Genomic DNA, 20,023 nt, shown 5'->3' on the forward strand with positions numbered 1-20,023 from the left:
ACGTATGTAATCACTTTAACTCTTTTTTATGATTTCCTGTGTATGGAAAGTTTTGAATGATTTTTACGTTTTGCTGGGCGCACTTAAATATTTTAAAATTAGGATCGAGGCAGAGAAAGATGGCTGAATAGAAGCTTCCACTGATCGTTCTCCCCATAGAAATACCAACTTTAACAACTATCTAAACCCAAAAGCACCTTCACGAAAACCAAACATCAAGTGAATGATCAGAGTACCTGGTATAACTTCGTATCACTGAAAGAGGCACTGAAGAGGGTGGGAAAGATAGTCTTGAATTGTGGATGCCATCCCTGTCCCAGCCCCCAGCATCAGCTTCGAGGCACCGAGAATCTGTGTTCTCAGGGAGCGAGAGTGGGACTTTGTGTTGGAACTCGGTGCTGCCAACATGGGCAGACCTCAGCCAATGTCCATGGAGGGACCACTTAGACCAGCCCTAGCCAGAAGGAAATCACCCATTCCAGACATTACAACCAGTGTTTTGGCAAATCTTGCTGCCATGGGCTAGTGCTCTGAGGCCCTAAACAACTTGAAAGGCAGTCTAGACCACAAGAACTGCAACTCCTAGGCAAGTTTTAGTGCTGTGTGGGGTCAGAGCCAGTGGGCTTGGGGAGCACATGACCTAGTGATATAACAGCCACAGCAGCTCAAGAAGTGGTTGCGCCATCCCTCCCCCAACCCCAGGCAGCACAGCTCACGGCTCCAAAGAAGATCCCTTCATTCCACTTGAGGAGAGGAGAGAAAAGAGTAAAGAGGACATTGCAACTTGGATACCAGCTCAGCCACGGTAGGATAAGGCACTGGGTAGAGTCATGAGGCCCCCATCCCAGGCCCTAGCTCCTGGAAGACACTTCTAGACACACATGGGCCAGAAGAAAACCCACTGGCTTGAAGGGAGGGATGCAGTCCTGGCAGAATTCATCACCTGCTGACTAAAGAGCCCTTGGGCACTGAATAATCAGGAGCAGTAGCCAGTTAGGAAACACCCTGGGCCTTGGAAGAGACTCTGAGATGTCCTGGCTTCAGGTGTGATCTGGCATATTCACAACTGTAGTGGCTACCAGGAGAGACTCCTTCTGCTTAAAAAAAGCAGAGGGAAGAGTAAAGAGGACTCTGTCTTGCAGTTTAAATACCTTGGCCTTGCAGTTCGGCCACAGTGTGGTAGAGTATGAAGTGGGATCTTGGGGTCCCCAATTCCAGGCCTTGACTGTTAGAAGGAATTTCTGGACCTATCTTCGGCCAGAGGGGAGCCCTATTTTGTGAAAGTGGGTCCTAGGTTTAGCAACATGCATCGCAACCTGACTCAAGAGCCCTTGGGCCTTAAGTGAACATTGGCTATGGCCTGGCAATACTCCCCAAGGACCTGTGGTGGTGGACATGAGAGTCTCCTCTACTTACCAAAAGGGGAGGGAAGAGTGGGAAGGACTTCGTCTCGTGGTCTGATGCCAGTTCAGCTGCAATAGAGTACCACATAGATTCCTAAGGTTTCCCACTCCAGGCCCTGGCTCCCAGGCAGCATCTCAGGGACACTCGGGGATGGGGCCACTCACTGACATGAAGGGAAGAACACATGCCTGGATGGCTTTACCATCTGCTAATTGTAGAGCCCTAGTGCCTTGAATGAACACAGGCAGTAGCAAGGCAGAGGTTACCATGGGCCTTAAATGAGAACCAGTGTTGTGCTGGCTTCAGTTCTGATCCAAGCACAGTCCCAGTGGTGATGGTCACAAGGGCGTTTGTGTCACCCCTCCCCCAGTTCCAGGCAGGTTAGCAGACACACACATACCCCCCGCCACCCGACACACACACACACACACACACACACACAGAGAGAGAGAGAGAGAGAGAGAGAGAAAGAGAGAGAGGGAGAGAGAGACTGACTCTCTAATTATTTGACAGAAATTAAGAGAATAAGCGTCTCTGCCTGGTAATCAATACAAGTCTTCCAGATTTTATCCAAGACCACCAAGGCAGTACCTCTACAAGGCAATGAGATCCACAGTGTCACTGGGCTTGAGGTATCCCTTAATGCAGATACAGAAGAAGTGACCACAAACTTAGATCACAACATTCAAGTCCCTTCAAATACCTGGAAAGTCTTCTCAAGAAGGATGGGTACAAACAAGGCCAGAATGCTAAGAGTACAATTCCTAACTCTTCAATGCCCAGACACCAATGGACATCCACAAGCATCAAGACCGTCCAAGAAAACATAACCTTATCAAACAACCTAAATAAGGCACCAAAGAGATAAACCCAAAGAGATAGAGATATGTGACATTTCAGACAGGCAATTCAAAATACCTGTTTTCAGGAAACTTTGAAATTCAAGATAACTCCAAGAAGGAATTCAGAATCTCATCATATAAATTTAACAAGGAATCTGAAATAATTAAAAATAAGAAGAAATTCTGGGGTTGAAAATGCAATTGACATACCGAAGAATGCATCAGACTCTTAACAGCAGAGTTGATCAAACAGAAGAAAGAATTAGTGAGCCTGAAGATAGGCTATCTAAAAATACACAGAGGAGACAAAAGAAAGAAGGATAAAAAAAGAATGAAGTCACCTATAGGATCTGGAAAATAGCCTCAAAAGGGCAAATCTAAGAGTTATTGACCTTAAAGACGAGGTAGAGAGAGCAATATAGGTAAAAGCGTATTCAAAAGGATAATAACAGAAAAGTTTCCAAACCTAGAGAAAAATATGAATGTTTCTGAACAAGAAGGTTACAGAACACCACGCAGATGTGACCCAATAAAGACTACCTCAAAGCATTTAAAAACCAAACTCCCAAAGGTCAAAAATAAAGGATCCTAAAAACAGCAAGAGAAAATAACCCACAATGGAGCTCCAACACGTCTGACTGCAGACTTTTCAGTGAGAACCTTACCAGCCAGCAAAGAGTGGCATGACATGTTTAAAGTGCTGAAGGAAAAAGAACTTGTACCCTACAATAGTAAATCTGGTGAAAATATCCTTCAAACATGAAGGGGAAAGAAGAACTTTCCCAGACAAACAAAAGCTGAGGGATTTCATCAACACCAGACCTGTCCTACAGGGAATATTAAAAGGAGTTCTTCAATCTGAAAGCAAAGGACAATAATGGACAATAATAAATCATCTGAAGGTACAAAACTCATCAATTATGGTAAATAAACAGAAAAACACAGACTATTATAACACTGTAATTGTGGCATGTAAACTCTGTCTGTCTGTCTCTCTCTCTCTCTCTATATATATATATACACGTATATAATATATGTTAAGTAGAAAGACAGAAAGATGAACTGGTAAAAAATAACCGCAACAACTTTTCCAGACAGATAGTACAATAAGATATAAGCAGAAACAACAAAATGTTAAAAAGCAGGGGCTACAGTCAAAACATAGATTTTTAAATTAATTTTCTTTTTGCTTGCTTATTTGTTTATGCAATCAGTGTTGTCAACAATTTAAAATAATAAATTATAAGATATTATTTGCAAACTTTATGGTAACCTCAAATCAAAAATATACAACAGACATGCGGAAAATGAAAAGCAGGAAGCTAAAACATGCCACCAGAGAAAATCACCCTCACTAAAAGGAAGACAGAAAGGAGAAAAAGAAGGAAGAGAAGACTGCAAAACAACCAGAAAACAAATGACAAAATGGCAGGAGTCTATCCTTACTTATCAATCAAAATTATCAGTAACAACAATAACATCAAATGTAAATGGACTAAACTCTCCAATCAAAAGACAGAGCCTTGCTGAAGGGATAATAAAACAAGACCCAGTGATCTTTCACCTACAAGAAACACACTTCACCTACAAAGACACACATAGCCTGGCAATAAAGAGATGGAAAAAAATATTCCGTGCGAATGAAAACCAAAAGAGACCCGGAATAGCTACACTTACATCAGAAAAAGTAGATTTCAAGATAAAAGCTATTAAAAGAGACAAAGAAGGTCATTGTATAATGACACAGGGGCCAATTCAGCCAGAGGATATAACAATTGAAGATATATATGCACCCAACACTGGAGCACCAGGTATATTAAGCAAATATGATTAGGGCTAAAGAGAGACATAAACCTCAATACAATAATAACTGGAGACTTAAATACCCCATTTCAACATTCATACAAAGCATGTCATACAAAAAAAAAAAACCATATGCCATATGTCATACAAAAAAAGATCATTCATACAAAAAAATTAACAAAGAATCATCAGATTTAATCTGCACCATAGACCAAATGGACCTAACAGATATTTACAGAACATTTCATCCAATGGCTGCAGAATATACATCTTTCTCTGCAGCTTATGGATCATTCTCAAGGATAGGCCATATATTAGATGCCAAAACAAATCTTAAAACATTCAAAAAATTGAAATAATATCAAGCATAGTCTCTGACCACAATGGAATAAAACAAGAAATCAATAACAAGAGGAATTTTGGAAACTACACAAACAGATGGAAATTAAACAATATGCTCCTGAATGATTAGTGAGTCAATGAAGAAATTAGGAAGGAAACTGAAAAAATTTCTTGGAGGAAATGATAATGGAAATACAACATAACAAAACCTATGGGATACAGCAAAAGCATCACAAAGAGGGAATTTTATAGCTACAAGTGGCTAAATTAAAAAGTAGAAAAACTTCAAATAACCCACTGATTTAAATAATTCTAAAAGCAAGCACAAATCAAACCCAAAATTAGTATAAGAAAATAATAAACATCAGAGCAGAAATAAATGAAATTGAAATAAAGAATACCAAAAAAATGAATTGAAAAGTTGGTTTTATGAAAAGCTAAACAACACTGACATACCTTTAGCCAGACGAAGAAAAAAAGAGAGAAGACTCAAATAAATAAAATCAGAGATGAAAAAGAAGACATGACAATCAAAACCACAGAAATTCAAAGGATCATTAGAGGCTACTACAGACAACTACATGCCAATAAATTGGAAAACCTAGAAGAAATGGACAAATTCCCAGACACATACAAACTACCGAGATTGAACCACAAAGAAATACAAAACCTGAACAGACCAACAGATAACAAAATCAAGTAAAAAGATCAAATCCATAATAAAAAGTGTCCTAACAAGGAAAAGCCCAAGACCTGATGCCTTCACTGCTGAATTCTACCAAACCTTCCTACTCAAACTAGCCAAAAAAAAAACAAACAAACAAACAAAAAAAAAAACTAGAGGAGGGGTGCTATGGCTTGGCTGTCTCCTCACCCAAATCTCATCTTGAATTGTAGTTCCCATAATCGCCATGCATCATGGGACGGACGCAGTGGGAGGTAATTGAATTACGGGGGCAGTTATCCTCAGGCTGTTCTGGTGATGAGTGAGTTCTCTCTCAAGAGATCTGATGGTTTTATAAGGGGCTTCTCCACCGTGCTTCATTCATTCTTTGCCTTCTTGCTGCCATGTTTGCTTTCCCTTCTGCCATGATTGTAAGTTTTCTGAGGCCTCCCCAGCCTTGCAGAACTGTGAGTCAATTAAACCTCTTTCCTTTATAAATCACCCAGTCTCAGTTACTTCTTCATATCAGCATGAGAACTAATGCAAAGAGGAAATACTTTCAAGCTAATTCTATGAGGCCAGTATTACTCTGACACCAAAACTAGACAAAGATACATCAAAAAAAGAGAAAACTTTAAGATAATATCTCTGATGAATATTGATGCAAAAGTCCTTGACAAAATACTAGCAAACTGAATTCAACCACACATTAAAAAGGCCATTCACCACGACCAGGTGGGATTTATCCCAGGGATGCAAGGATGATCCAACATATGCAAATTAATGTGATACATCATATCAACAGAATGAAAGATAGATTTCATATGACCATTTTGATTGATGCTAAAAAAGCATTTTATAAAATTCAGCATTGCTTTATGATAAAAACCCTCAAAAATTGTGCACAGGAGGACACAATAAAAATCACAGGACAGACTCACAGCCAGTATCATACTGAATGGGGAAAAACTGAAAGTCTTTCCTCTAAAATTTGGAACACAACAAGTATGCCAATTTTCACCACTTTGATTCAACACAGTACTGGAAATCCTAGCTAGAGCAATCAGATAAGAGAAAGAAGTAAAAGTCATCCAAATTAGAAAGAAAGAAGTCAAAGTATCCTTGTTTGCAGATAATATATTATATTTGAAAAATCCTACAGACTCCACCAAGAAACTATTAGAACTGATAAATTCGGTAAAGTTGCAGGATACAAAATTATATACAGAAATCAGTAGCATTTACATTTATGTATGCCAAAGGTGGGACAATCTGAAAGAGAAATCAAGAAAGTAATCCCATTTACAATAGCCACAAATAAAATTAAATACCCAGGATTAACCAAAGAAGTGAAAGATCTCTATAGTGAAAATTAAAACACAATGATGAAAGAAATTAAAGACGACACCAAAAACAGAAAGATATTCCATGTTCATAAATTAGAAGACTACAATATTGTTAAAATGTCCATACTACCCCCAAAGCAATGTCAATGTCAATAACATTCCTCAGAAATAGAAAAAAAAAAATCTTAAAATTTATATGAAACCACAAAAAACTCAGAATAGCCAAAGCTTTCCAGAGCAAAAAGAACAAAACTGGAGGAATCACATTACCTGATTAGAAATTATACTACAGAGCTATAGTAACCAAAATAGCATGGTACTGGCAGAAAAACAGACACACGGACTATTGGAAGAGAATGGAGAATACAGAAACAAATTCATAAATCTACAGTGAACTCATTTTCGAGAAAACTGCCAAGAACATACCTTGGGACAAGGACAGTCTCTTCAATAAATGGTACTGAGCAAACTGGATATTAATATGCAGAAGAATGAAACTAGACCTCTGTATCTCAGCATATACAAAAATCAAATCAAAATGGATTAAAGACTTAAATCTAAGACCTCAAACTATGAAACTGCTGCAAGGAAACATTGGAGAAACTTTCCAGGAACTTGGACTGGGCAAATATTTCTTGAGTAATATCCCACAAGCACAGGCAAACAAAGCAAAATTGGACAAATGGGACCACATCCAGTTACAAAGCTTCTGCATGGCAAAGGAAACAATCAACAACATGAGGAGACAACCCAGAGCATGGAAGAAAATATTTGCAAACTACCCATCTGATGAGGGATTAACAACCGGAACTATACTATTGCAGCACTATTCAAGGAGCTCAAACAACTCTATAGAAAAATCTCTAATAATCTGATGAAAAAGTTGGCAAATTATCTGAATAGATATTTCTCAAAAGAAGACATACAAATGGCAAACAGGCATATGGAAAGCTGCTCAACATCACTGATCATCAGAGAAATGCAAATCAAAACTACGATGACATATCATTTCACTCCAGTTAAAATGGCTTTTATCCAAAAGACAGGCAATAACAAAGGCTGCTGAGAATGCAGAGAAAAGGGAACCCTCTTACATTGGTGGTGGGAATGTAAATTAGTACAACCACTATGGAGAACAGTTTGGAGGTTTCCTGAAGAACTAAAACTAAAGCTACCATATGATCCAGCAATCCCACTGCTGGTATATACCCCAACAAAGGGAAATCAGTATATTGAAGAGATATCTGAACTCCCATGTTTCTTGCAGCGCTATTCACAATACCCAAGATTTGGAAGCAGTGTAAGTGTCCATCAACAGATGAATAGAAAAAGAAAATGTGGTACACAATGCAGTACTATTCAGTTACAAAAAAGAATGAGATTCTGTCATTAGCAATAACATGGATGGAACTGAAGGTCATTATGTGAAATAAGCCAGGCACAGAAAGACAAACGTTGCATGTTCTCACTTATTTGTGATAGCTAAAAATTAGAACAATTGAACTAATGGAGGTAGAGAATAGAAGGATGGCTACCAGAGTCCATAAGGGTAGTGGGTGGATGTGGGGGATGTGGTGATGGTTAGTGGGTACAAAAATATATTAATATTTTGAAAGAATGAAAAAGATCTAGTATTTGACAGCAGAACAGGATGACTATAGTCAATAATTTAATTGTACATTTTGAAATAGCTTAAAGTATATAATTGGATTGCTTGAAACACAAAGGATAGATGCTTGAGGTGCCGGATACTCCATTTACCCTGATGTGACTATTATGCATTGTAAGCCTACATCAAAATATCTCATATTCCCCATAAGTATATACACCTACTATGTACCCATGAAAATTAAAAATAAAACAAAATTTAAAAGGATTTTTTGAATAATAGAAAATGAAAAAATACCACAAAAACTTAATGTTATAAGCATGAAAAGTAAACAAGATGAAATGGCCATTAGCCAGTTGTTTAACATTATTTTATTTGCCATTAGGTGGTCTTCTGTATTAATCCATTTTGTGTTGCTATGAAGGAATGCCTGAGGCTGGGTACATTTAATAAAGAAAATAAGATTTTTGACTGACAGTTCTGCTGCCTGTACAAGAAACATGGTGCCAGCATCTGCTTCTGGTCAGGGCCTCAGGAAGCTTTTACTCATGGTAGAAGGCAAAGGGTAATGTGACACATGGCAAAAGGGGGAGCAGAAGAGAAAGGAGGGGGTGCCAGCCTCTTTTTAATAATCAGATCTCAAGAAAACTAATCTAGCAAGAAGTCACTCATTACCATCAGGAAGGCACCAAGTTGTTCATGAGGGATCCACCAAAAACCTCCTATTAGGCCCCACCTCCAATACTGGGGATCATGTTTCAACATAAGATGTGGAGGGGACAAGCATTCAAACCATATCAACTTCAAACATAGAAGTAACATGAGAAATGATGAAAGTGAGACTTACCTAATATTTTCAGTGTCACAAATTCTATGCACAAAATATACTTTAACAAACTACCACAGAAAAGCTTAATATAAACAAAATACAGCTTTTATAAAAAATAAAATGTCACTTAAGGCTTAAATATTTGTTAAAATAAATGAAAAGTGATTACACAGCTCAGGCTGCCCAGGACAGTCCTGGTTTGTGCCTGTTAGCATGGCAATAATTGTTGTGTGTTCTCAAAAATAACCTGATACATAATTGCATTAATTGTTCCAATACTTCACTTCTCCAGTGTCAATGCCCTGTAGGGTCCTCTCAATCAGACTTGTTTTGGTCAATGAGATGTTAGCTAATGTGACACAAGCAGAGTCTTGAAAAGCACTTGTACAATTGAATTTGCTTGTATGTCTGTACCATGACATGAGAACACACCCAGATGAGCCCGCTCTGGCTTGAGGGACAAGTAGAGCCAAGTCAACCTGCTGAAGGATAGTAGACTGGTCAACCCAACTGAGTGAGTGACCCTACAGGGTGACCCCACGGAGACCAGAAGAACCAAGCAGGAGCATCTAGCCTAAATTACCAAACTGCAAACTCATGAGCTAAGTATTTTGAAAGTCATTATTACTTTTTATTTATTTTATTATTATTATTATTTTTTGAGACAGAGTCTTGCTGTGTTGCCAGGCTGGAGTGCAGTGGCACAATCTCGACTCACTGCAACCTCTGCCTCCCAGGTTCAAGCAATTCTCCTGCCTCAGCCTCCCGAGTAGCTGGGACTATAGGCACACCCCAGCATGCCCAGCTAATTGAAAGTCATTATTATTTTTAATCTGTCTTAACTTTTGGAGTGATTTATTACTCTACATTATTGTGTCAATAATTAATTGATACACACACAATCATGGAGCAGCTATAAAAAATACCTTCATTTCCATTAGTTCTGCTGTATTTGGAGGAGTGCTAAGAGCTTTTTCAGCTATCCTCTCAAATTCATCGCATAATCTGAAACACCAAGCAAAACCAATCTTACATATTTATGGTTCAATGTAATTCCAAAATATATTCCTGTATACTGTTTAAACATTCCATTGCATGAAAAATAAAAACTATAACTTAGCTATATGACATCTAATAATTAAAAGCACATTTGCATACATTTACTTATCCAGTGCACATTTAATGATCTATTACATTTTCAACTATAATATTGTGACAGTGATACATAAATGAATCAGATAGCATAATGGCCCTCAAGCAACTCACAATACAGTAAGGGAGATAGGACTGTGAACAATCATTTCCAACCTGAGCTTTAAGGGCTCTAATGGAGTCAAGATGGCACAAAGAAAGTAGTACAAAGGAAAGGAATGATTAACTATACTTAGAGGGATTGTTTAAAATAGGCCTGTGTGCTCAGAAACGTCCAGTAATATGCAAATATTTCCCACTGATTTGGGTTGCTGCCAATATAAACCATGAACTTATTTTGGCATAGAGAAAAAAAAGTAGCAAGAGCTAAGGGAGTTCAAATGAAATAAGCAGAACAATTCTTCAGTAAGATTGGCTGAAAGGTGAAGGAGACAGGAACAGCATGGGATAATGGGTTAAAGTCTGGGGCTGGGACATGAAAGAGGGCCTCCAACATGTTTGTAACCTTCAGAGAGAAAATCAACAGGTAAGAAGAGGTTCAAAATAAGGAATATAGAAGAGATGACTGAAGGAGCCAGGTTCAGAGGCTTTGAAAGCAATGGCGCTGAGCTCCTAGGCAGAGAGAAAAACTGAACGGTGCGACAGACTCCTGCCCTCTGAGTATGTGGGAGACAGGCTTTCTGGAGAGGTGAGTCAAACCATGCAGGGGCAAGAATTAGAAGGCATTCATATCTAATGGCTCCTTTAATAGTCCTGATATGTCCTCTGTCCATCCTAGGGAGTCTGGTGAGAGGCAAGAGGCATAATTAGGAGACAATGGGAAAAAGTAGAACTGGCACAAGCTCCGAGAGCATTAAGAGGCAGGGGAAGTAGCTATGAAATTAAAATAAATATTTCACCCAGCATGAACAGCAATAATGAGAAGACACTTTCACTGTTCTTCCAGTTCTTTTAGAGGAAATGGTGCTTTAAGCTGAAAATATGATCTGGTTCCTAGATAAGGTACTCAAGTCCTAGTCCTCTTTCACACGGTGCCTTTATCCCCAGCCTTGCCTTTCATCTCTCTTCCCTCATGCTATGAAATCAATGCAAACCACTCCTAGTTCTTGGAATATATCCTGCCATTTTCACACCTCACTGCCCTCTACATATTGTCTTCTTTTCCTGGAATTCTTTCACCCACACTGTACACCTGATGGACTCCCACTCATCCTTCAAAATAAAATTCACACGTCAGTTCCTCTTTGCAGCCTTCCCTGATTCTCCCCCTCCCCCAAACTCCATCTTGGGAGGAAATTAATTCTGTCCTCTCTGTTCTACCTTGTGGCTCATGACAGTATTTACTGCATGGTACTGTAATTTACTGGTTTGTATGTCCATTTCTCCATCTACATTGTAACTTCCTTCAGCAGTTTTATTCACGTTTAGAGCCTTAGAGCCTAAGTGGCTAATCTTGTGCCTAACACAAGATAGGTAAATAAAACTTCCTTCAGGCTTCTTATACAGCTTGAAAGAAATATTTTTAATGATCTATTTTTTTCTCTGATACCATAATCATAAAATATATCCTGATTATTTGGAGTTTTTCACCCATGTAACTGATGCCAGTCGAGAGATTCCCAGAGCAACATTACACTTTTCTGCTTCTTGTCTTAAAGAAACAGCTATTCTGCTTTATACACTAGTATTCTGTGAGTTTTCTTCACATGGGTCAGTTTTCCCAAAAATCCCTAGGTTAGTCAGCAAATGAATTTCCAGATAAAAGAAAAAGTTACCATGGCCCTCAAGAGTAATTATAGAAAGATGAAGTTTCAAATGTGATGGTCCCTTAGGACCCATAACAACTACTATGTAAATCTACTTTGAAACCCACTTTGCATATTGATTACACAAATACAAAACTCTGAAGTTAGATAATGTCCACTTCACTTGTGCAAAAGAAATACCAATACATTTTAATGCCACCTTAACTCAGACAATTGGGAAGGCATATTTGTGGTGAAAAAAAATACTACTAATAATAATTACATTACATCACAAAGTGACACTTAAAACCAAGTAGAAATAAGTTTAGCATAATCATTTCTTTTGGATCACTTATGACATTGCTCTAATCCATTATTTTAGTTGAGTGACAGCTGATTCTCTTAAACATCCCCTCCCAAAAAATAAAAAAAATCAGTATCACATAAATACCTTGTATTTACTTCCTGATGATCTCTGAACATTTTAGCTAGAAGTTTCCCACAAATAATATCTGCTCGCTTCACCAAAGCTCTGATTAATTCCTCACAGTGCATTTCAAACATTCCTAAACGAATAGTCTGCAAAAGATTAAAAGTTTAATCAACATAAGAAATAAAACAAATAGATTTTCATATTTTGCCATTCTCATAATTTTTATTTTTGTGTGATATAACAAGATTAAGATTTTTAAAAAACATATAATTCAGGGAGGGTTTTCTGAATAATACATTTGTATTATACAACTATCTTCTGGGTAAATATCCTTGAAAAGTTTATTATCTTGGAAACCAATTCAATCTCAGGACAATAATAGTAACAATTTTGGTGAATTGAATTACTATATTGCTAAATAAATAATGTAGGTTTCAAACGTTATAGTTGCTCTGTACAAAAAAAATGCATGTTCATGGTAGAAAATTTAGAAAATGTAAACAGGGACAAAAAAGAAAATTTTAAGTTACTGGTATTCTAAACAGAACCACATTTCGGTGTAATTACCGTATTTTCCACAGGATTTATAAACATTAAGGCAAACGTCAAATAGGTTCTTGGAATTGTAGGGACAGGGCAAATTATATAAAATACCTGTCAGAGTTGTGGTAGCAGAGTCTCAGCTACATGAACACAAGAACTGCATTTTGCCTAGCTTCTTATACCCAGGGCTTACCACAATGCTGGAGACACATCAGAAGCTCCATAAATATTTTTCCTGTTGATGGTAATGTTCTAATTCTTTCACTGTGTTCTAAAAATACACCCTAATAAAACTGGGGAAAAGATACCAGAGAGAGATAACAGTTGTACAAAACTGGAGTTATTTACCTTTATGGATGTGTATTGTATTTCCTCTATTAGTTTCTGATATTTGCGAATTTCATCTATTATTTTTTCATAACTATGATTTTCTGCGAGGAAGTTATCAACATCTTGCTCAGCTTTTCTGGTAATTAAAAAGTCATACTTGTCATAGAGTCTGAGGTGCTCGGTGGGTTCCACACTCTCTTTCATAATAACTTCCTTGATCTTTTCTTTGTGGGCATCTACAATTTCATTCAGAATTATGGGCTTCAAGGTTGTTGGTTTAGACTTACTTTCCTAAACAAGGGGGTAAAAATAATAGTATCTAAAATATCTTAAAGTAACTATATCATTTATCTTTGTACAAATGCCAATCTTACAATATTTCCTGTCTTTTTATTCACAAGGTTGTTTTAATTGTTCAATCTCTAATCTATAGAAAGAGATTAGACTAATTGCAGCAGTGTTTTAAAATTTAGGGTTCATACAATTTTTTGTTTTCTTTAAGGCTACCTAGTTGTGTTTTGTTTTTCTGTATGGATGAAAGAACAGTCGCTTGAAAATATATACAAAATAATATTTAGAATAAAAAAACAGAAAATATACATTTTAAGTTTTCTTTTTAATTGACATCATTATACATATTTATGGAATACAATGTGATGCTTTGACACATGTATACATTGTGTATTGATCAAATCAACGTAATTCGTAAATCCATCACCTCAAACGTTTCTCATTTCTTTGTAGTAAAAACATTCAAAATCCTCCCTTCTAGCTATTTTGAGATATATAATGCACTATTGTTAACTACAGTTACCCTAATGTGCAATAGAACACCAGAACTTATTCCTCCCATCTAACTGTAACTTTGTACCCAATTACCAACCTGTCCCCACCTCCCCCATTCCTTGCTACCCTTCCTAGCCTCTGGTAACCACTATTCTACCTTTTTATTTCTAAGAGATTAACTTTCTCAGATTCAACATATAAGTGAGATCATTCAGTTTTTGTCTTTCTGTGTGGCTTATTTCACTTAACATAATGCCCTCCAGGGTCGTTCATATAATTGCAAATGACAGGATTTCCTTCTTTTTAATAGCTGAATAGTATTCTACTCTGTGTGTGTGTGTGTATCACATTTTATCCATTCATCCACAGATGGACACTTAAGTCAATTCCATATCTCGGTTATTATGAATACAGATGTAATAAACACGGGAATGCAGATACCTCTTCAACATACTGATTTCCTTTCCTTTAGCATATACACCCAACAGCGGGATTGCTGTATCATACGGTACAAAAATTTGTACTACCTGCAATTTTTTGAGGAACCTCCCGTTTTCTATACTGGCTGCACTAGTTTACATTCCCACCAACAGTGTGCATGGGTTGCCTTTTCTCTACATCCTTGTCAACACATCATCCTTTGTCGTTTCAAAAATAGCTATTCTAACTAGAGTGAGGTGACATCTCATTGTGGTTTCTATTTGTATTTATCTGATAATTCGAGATGTAGAATAGTTTTTAATATACCTGTTGGCCATCTATTTGTATATCTTCTTGTGATAAATGTCCTAGGTTTTCCATCAATAAATACGATTATTTGTGGTTTTGCTATTGAGTTCCTTTTATATTCTGAATATTAACCTGTCAGACATTGATATAGTTTGAATATATGTCCCCGCCAAATCTCCTGTTGAATTGTAATCCCCAGTGTTGCAGGTCGGGCCTGGTAGGAGGTGTCTGGGTCATGGGAGTGGATTCCTCATGGTTTGGTTCTGCCCTTGCCATAGCAAACAAGTTCTCATGAGATCTGATCATTTAAAAGCGTGTGGTAACTCTCCACCCCAGTCTCTCTTGCTCCTGCTCCTGCCATGTGAGACAACTGTTCCCACTTCACCTTTCATCATGTCCATAAGCTTCCTGAGGCCTCTCCAGAAACAGATGCAAGCACTATGCTTACCGTACAGCTTGCAGCATCATAAGCCAATTAAACCTCTTTTCTTATAAATTATCCAGTCTCAGGTATCTCTTTATAGCAATGCAAGAATTACCTGTCACAGATGTACAGTTTGCAAATTTTTTATCCCATTATGTGTGCTCTTTATTCATTGCTTCCTTTCTGCAGAAACTTTTTGGTTTGATGTTATCCCATTTGTCAATTTTTATTTTTGTTGCCTGTGTTTTTGAGGTCTTATCCAAAAAATCCCTGTCCAGATCAATGTTATAAAGCATTTCCCCTATATTTCCTTCTAGTAGTTTCATAGTTTTGAGTGTTACGTTTAGGTCTTTAATCCACTTTGAGGTGATTTTTATATATGGTGAGAGACAGGGGTCTAGTTTGATTTTTCTGTATGTGGATATCCAATTTTTCCAGCACCATTTATTGAAGAGGCTATCCCTCTCCCAACGTATGCTCTTGGTGCCTTTGACAAAAATCAGTTACTGGCTGGACATGGTGGCTCACACTTGTAATCCCAGCACTTTGGGAGGCCAAGGCAGGCAGATCACTTGAGCCCAGGTGTCTAAGACCAGTCTGAGCAACATGGTGAAACCCCATCTCCACAAATAACACAAAAAATTTGTGGTAGTGTAAATCTGTAGTCCCAGCTACTCCAAGGGTACTAAGGTGAGAGAATCACCTGACCCCAGGAGATAAGGCTGCAGCGAGCCATGACCATACCACTCCACTCCAACCTGGGCAACAGAGTAAGACCCTGTCTTGAAAAAAAAAAAGTTATTGTAGAAGTGTGGATTTATTTCTAGGTTATGCTGTTCCATTGGTCTATGTGTTCGTTTTTATGCCAGTACTATGATGTTTTGGTTACTATAGCTTTGTAGTGTACGTGTGTGTGCGTATATATATATTTAAATATGTAAAATTATTTTATTGATACTTTACCATACATTTTTTCAAATTACACCCATTTGAAGTGATCACAGCTAGGGAACAGGTCACCCCATAACAAATCTATTGACGAAATTCATCATAAAAGCTTTTTCTTGGTTGTTTTGTACATTACATTACATATTTTCTTTTTCAAACTAGCATACAACACAAAGCTAAACTGACTCATAGTTTGCCTACTCCCAATTTTGGGAGAAATATTTCCTTTCTACCAAATCATGTACCCTGTAGGAAAATAAATTCCTGCATGCTGACAATTGCCACCCAACTTTCTCTGCAAGGAACCTTCCTTCAAATCCCTCCTTCTCATACACATGAGTTGTCATGCACATAGTGAATTATTATTTTCTTTTTCCTGAAAGCTTAAGCTGTAAATACTGCAATTTTATTTACAGATCTACACATAAACAAAAGTGAAAACAAGAACCACAACAAAAACAAAACAAAATAACAAAAAAAATTACAAACCAGCTAGAAAATATTCTGGCAGTGTTTACAAATTAGTTGCTACTTTTGTACAAAATTGCTAAACAATAAAAATGTGAGAAAACTACATGTCAACTTCAATAAAACAAGTGCTATGCACAACCCTGTACATACAAACACACACCTAACACTGCCATGCTAATGTGTTGCCCTTTATACATTTTATTTTCTGAGGCTCGTGCAGTCATAATTTGCACACTTGTAACTTTCAGCCATATAATATGTGAGCTTTAATAGCAGCAACCTATGGTACCAGGAAACCTGCATACTTAGAACTTAAAGTAATGCAAAAACTGTGGTACTTACTAACTCACTCTGTGGGCTCAGATACTAAGTCAAAAAGAAAATGACTAATGCAAGAATACAGTATGAACATCTAATTAATGTACACCAGTTAAGCCCAGCAACTGGAAAAATCTTTTTTTTTTTTTTTTTTTTTTGACGGAGTCACGCTCTGTCACCCAGGCTGGAGTGCTGTGGCCGGATCTCAGATTACTGCAAGCTCCGCCTCCCGGGTTCCCGCCATTCTCCTGCCTCAGCCTCCCGAGTAGCTAATTTTTTGTTTTTTAGTAGAGACGGGGTTTCACCGTGTTAGCCAGGATGGTCTCGATCTCCTGACCTCGTGATCCGCCCGTCTCGGCCTCCCAAAGTGCTGGGATTACAGGCTTGAGCCACCACGCCCGGCCCTGGAAAAATCTTATACATGAAGAAACTTTTAAGATTTACTAGGATTCCTTTAGTTTTTAAAACAATAAATATGGCATTACCTTCCAAAAATTTCAACAAAACACACAATAACCTAGCCAGGTGAGTTCGGTCTTTAGACGTTGGAAAAAATCAGCTTTCTGCAGCTGGTAAAGATAATTACACAAAGCTGAAAGTAGAGGCAGCTAACCAGATGACATAGATATGGGAAATGGGGAAAAGCTTGACATAAATGGTTTCCCATACAGGAAAAAAAACCACAGGGCATTTCCAGTAGACAACACAAAGCTCCCTCTCCCTCCCCCACCCCCATGCTTCCTCTCAGACCACACCGATGTTTTGTACCAAGTCCAGTGTGTGTGAAGGGAGGAGACCACAAATGGAAGCTGAAGAAGAAATAGGCAGATAGTCTTCACCTTTGTTTTTTTCCCAAACATACACCCATGCATACCCACACAAAGAGTTTAAAGCACTAGTGTCATATGTCTTGACCCCAAAACCACTTTGCATATTGTAGAAATCTACCTGGAGTAAACTGGCTGGGACTTTTGTGTTTGGTTTGTTTGTTTGTTTTTATTTCCTAAGGGATATTTTCAATTCAATTAAGCATGTATGAGTCGAGTGCCTACTGTGTGCCTGCCACTGAGTCAGGCACATAGCATTTCAATTTAACTGTTCATTTTGAGGTTTGTTCTTTATCTGACTCCCTCATTCCCACAGTCCTTAGTATCCAAAAAATAGATTGAAGATACTATGCTGTATTCTCAGTGGGAGATGGCCATTGCCTCCTGCCAACGGGAAAGCTATTCTTCAACATAACTGGTAGGATTTGCAGCTGACACAAACCCTCCAACTTGGGACACCATTCCTAAAGAGTAAAGCGGGAAATGCCCTGGCATTCTTTTGCTCTGTTTTCTACATCCTGGCTTTCCATGGTCCAACTCATTCCTTCATAGAGGAAGGGGAACATGGTCTAGCCAGAATGATTACAGTCCCTGACACAGTGGGAGCCCCCTGTTTCTGCCAGCTTAAGAAAATCCTACTCACACAATAGGGATGTCTTTCTCCCTAGAGACCTCTCCAGCTGATCCCATCCTGAGAAGGGGTCTCCGAGTGCAGCATTAAGAGAGTCCTTTCCCAGTAATAGGGGTGTGGGAAGTCCAAGGATTAAGGGATCCATGCTTGCTGCTCCTTGGGACTGTTACATCATTTGACGTGGTTCTCCTTTCCAATGGGTCACTCATGTCAGCAAGCCCCAGGACTAACTTGCTCCAAGCTGGGAGTGGAAGTAAGATGGGACAATGCTTCTTGCAGAGCCTGATAAACCTTAGATCACACAGGTGTAGATGTTCTAATCAGTAGAGGTTCTGTCCCTCTGCTTATGTAATGTGAATTTGTAAAATTTCCTCCAAAGTAAGCAATTAAATTGAAATGGTGATGAATACCACAGGAATACATAAATGGCAGCTAAAAAATAAAAAGTCTAAAACAATCCACAAAGAACTAAGTAGGCATTTGCTACAAATCAACTGGAAAGTCACAAATATGCTAGGGATAGGGGAGTGGGCATAGTTTATGGAGATAGAAAAATCCACAACAGCTTAGAGTGGCAGAACTCTATGAGTCTTCTGTAACTGCAACAAGTATATTTCAAAACAGATTCTTCATCCTAAAGGCTATGGAGGTTTTAAGGGTTTTGAGGAAGTTTTACGTCCCATACTACTGGGACACAGAGTCCAGAGCTTAAATTGAATTTAAATATTCCTAAGAAGAGCAGAAGTCCATTTCATACTTTTGCAGGACTTCACATTTGCATTTGGTGCAGTTCTATTCCATATTAGCATACCCCAAAGGCATACATTCTGTGGAGAAGGGACAGCTTGAAATGCTATTAAGGAAGATCTTTGTTCATCAGTGGGCCAGGTGGCCAGACCCCATTCTACAGCCCATCTGTCAGGCACAGCAAGCAAATCCGCGAAGAAGAAAGGGAGGAAGAAAAAGTTAGAGCGAGAAACACCTGATTGCACATTTTTTCACTTGCTTACTTATCCAGGAGATCATGGAGCCTGGAGCAAAGCAGGGTTTTCCCAAGGGAGCCTGCAACTGTGCATTTAGACAAGTTGTTTATTTTTTTAAATTCATTAAAATGTCAGCTTTCTTCAGAAGTCTGTAGTTTACTTCATGATAATTTCTTGGAGGAAGAGGGTAGGAAGGGACCACACTGCATGACAGATGTTCTGGTCCCATGATAAAAATTTATTGATTTGTAAGAAGGCACATGAAGCATAATCAACCATACTTGAAGTCTTCCACCAGTGGAAGCTTTTCCAAATCATCAGCATCAAAGAGATCACTGATGCCTTCCCTCCTCCCCAAGGCTCAGGAGACAGTCCTCTTGCAGCAGGGGAAGCAGTGAGTTCACAAACGGTCCTTCTAGGTTAGAAGGAATTTGGTTCACAGTCTGCTGTAAAAAGTTGGCTGAGGAGGCCAAGGGAGAAAGGTTTACTATAGAAATTGACCAATTGCTATGTCCTGAGTTGGCTGAATCCAAGTCTTTGGAATTGAGTTTAGAGATATTCCCATTGTGGTCTTGGTTGTTTGTTTTCACTGGATTGTGTGTTTCCATCTCTTCTGGACAGGAGTAAACCTCAATGGGTCCTTGGGTACTTGCCAAATATATTTGTAGGCTCTCTATTGAGTCAAGGCTTTCAAGTCTTGTTTCTGGAGAGGCTTTAACAACTTATAACGGTTTGGTCTTTAAGGCCACTAAGTTTTCAAATGTCTTGATACGTAACATAAACTAACCTTTGGTTATCTGAATCTGTGGTCAATAGTTTGAGGTCCAGGGTGCAGCTCTGGATCAGTTCATCTAATTTTTTCTC

At 38.3% G+C, this 20,023-nt stretch overlaps 1 protein-coding gene and 1 pseudogene across 2 annotated transcripts in view; both read right to left on the minus strand.

The window, feature by feature from the left end:
- Positions 1 to 20,023, minus strand: part of DNAH7 (dynein, axonemal, heavy chain 7) — a 384,437-nt gene that overhangs the window by 286,127 nt on the left and 78,287 nt on the right. For both annotated transcript variants that reach the window (XM_011997181.1, XM_011997180.1), the window contains exons 13-15: positions 13,061 to 13,333; positions 12,188 to 12,315; positions 9,766 to 9,844 (exon numbers count right to left, since the gene is read on the minus strand). In XM_011997181.1, the coding sequence (XP_011852571.1) occupies positions 9,766 to 9,844; positions 12,188 to 12,315; positions 13,061 to 13,333 (480 nt within the window). The remainder of the gene's footprint in view (positions 1 to 9,765; positions 9,845 to 12,187; positions 12,316 to 13,060; positions 13,334 to 20,023) is intronic.
- LOC105551790 overlaps positions 19,431 to 20,023 on the minus strand; it is an 8,977-nt pseudogene continuing 8,384 nt past the window's right edge.

This window comes from Mandrillus leucophaeus, unplaced genomic scaffold (genome assembly GCF_000951045.1).
Source record: "Mandrillus leucophaeus isolate KB7577 unplaced genomic scaffold, Mleu.le_1.0 Scaffold532, whole genome shotgun sequence".
Taxonomy (NCBI): domain Eukaryota; kingdom Metazoa; phylum Chordata; class Mammalia; order Primates; family Cercopithecidae; genus Mandrillus; species Mandrillus leucophaeus.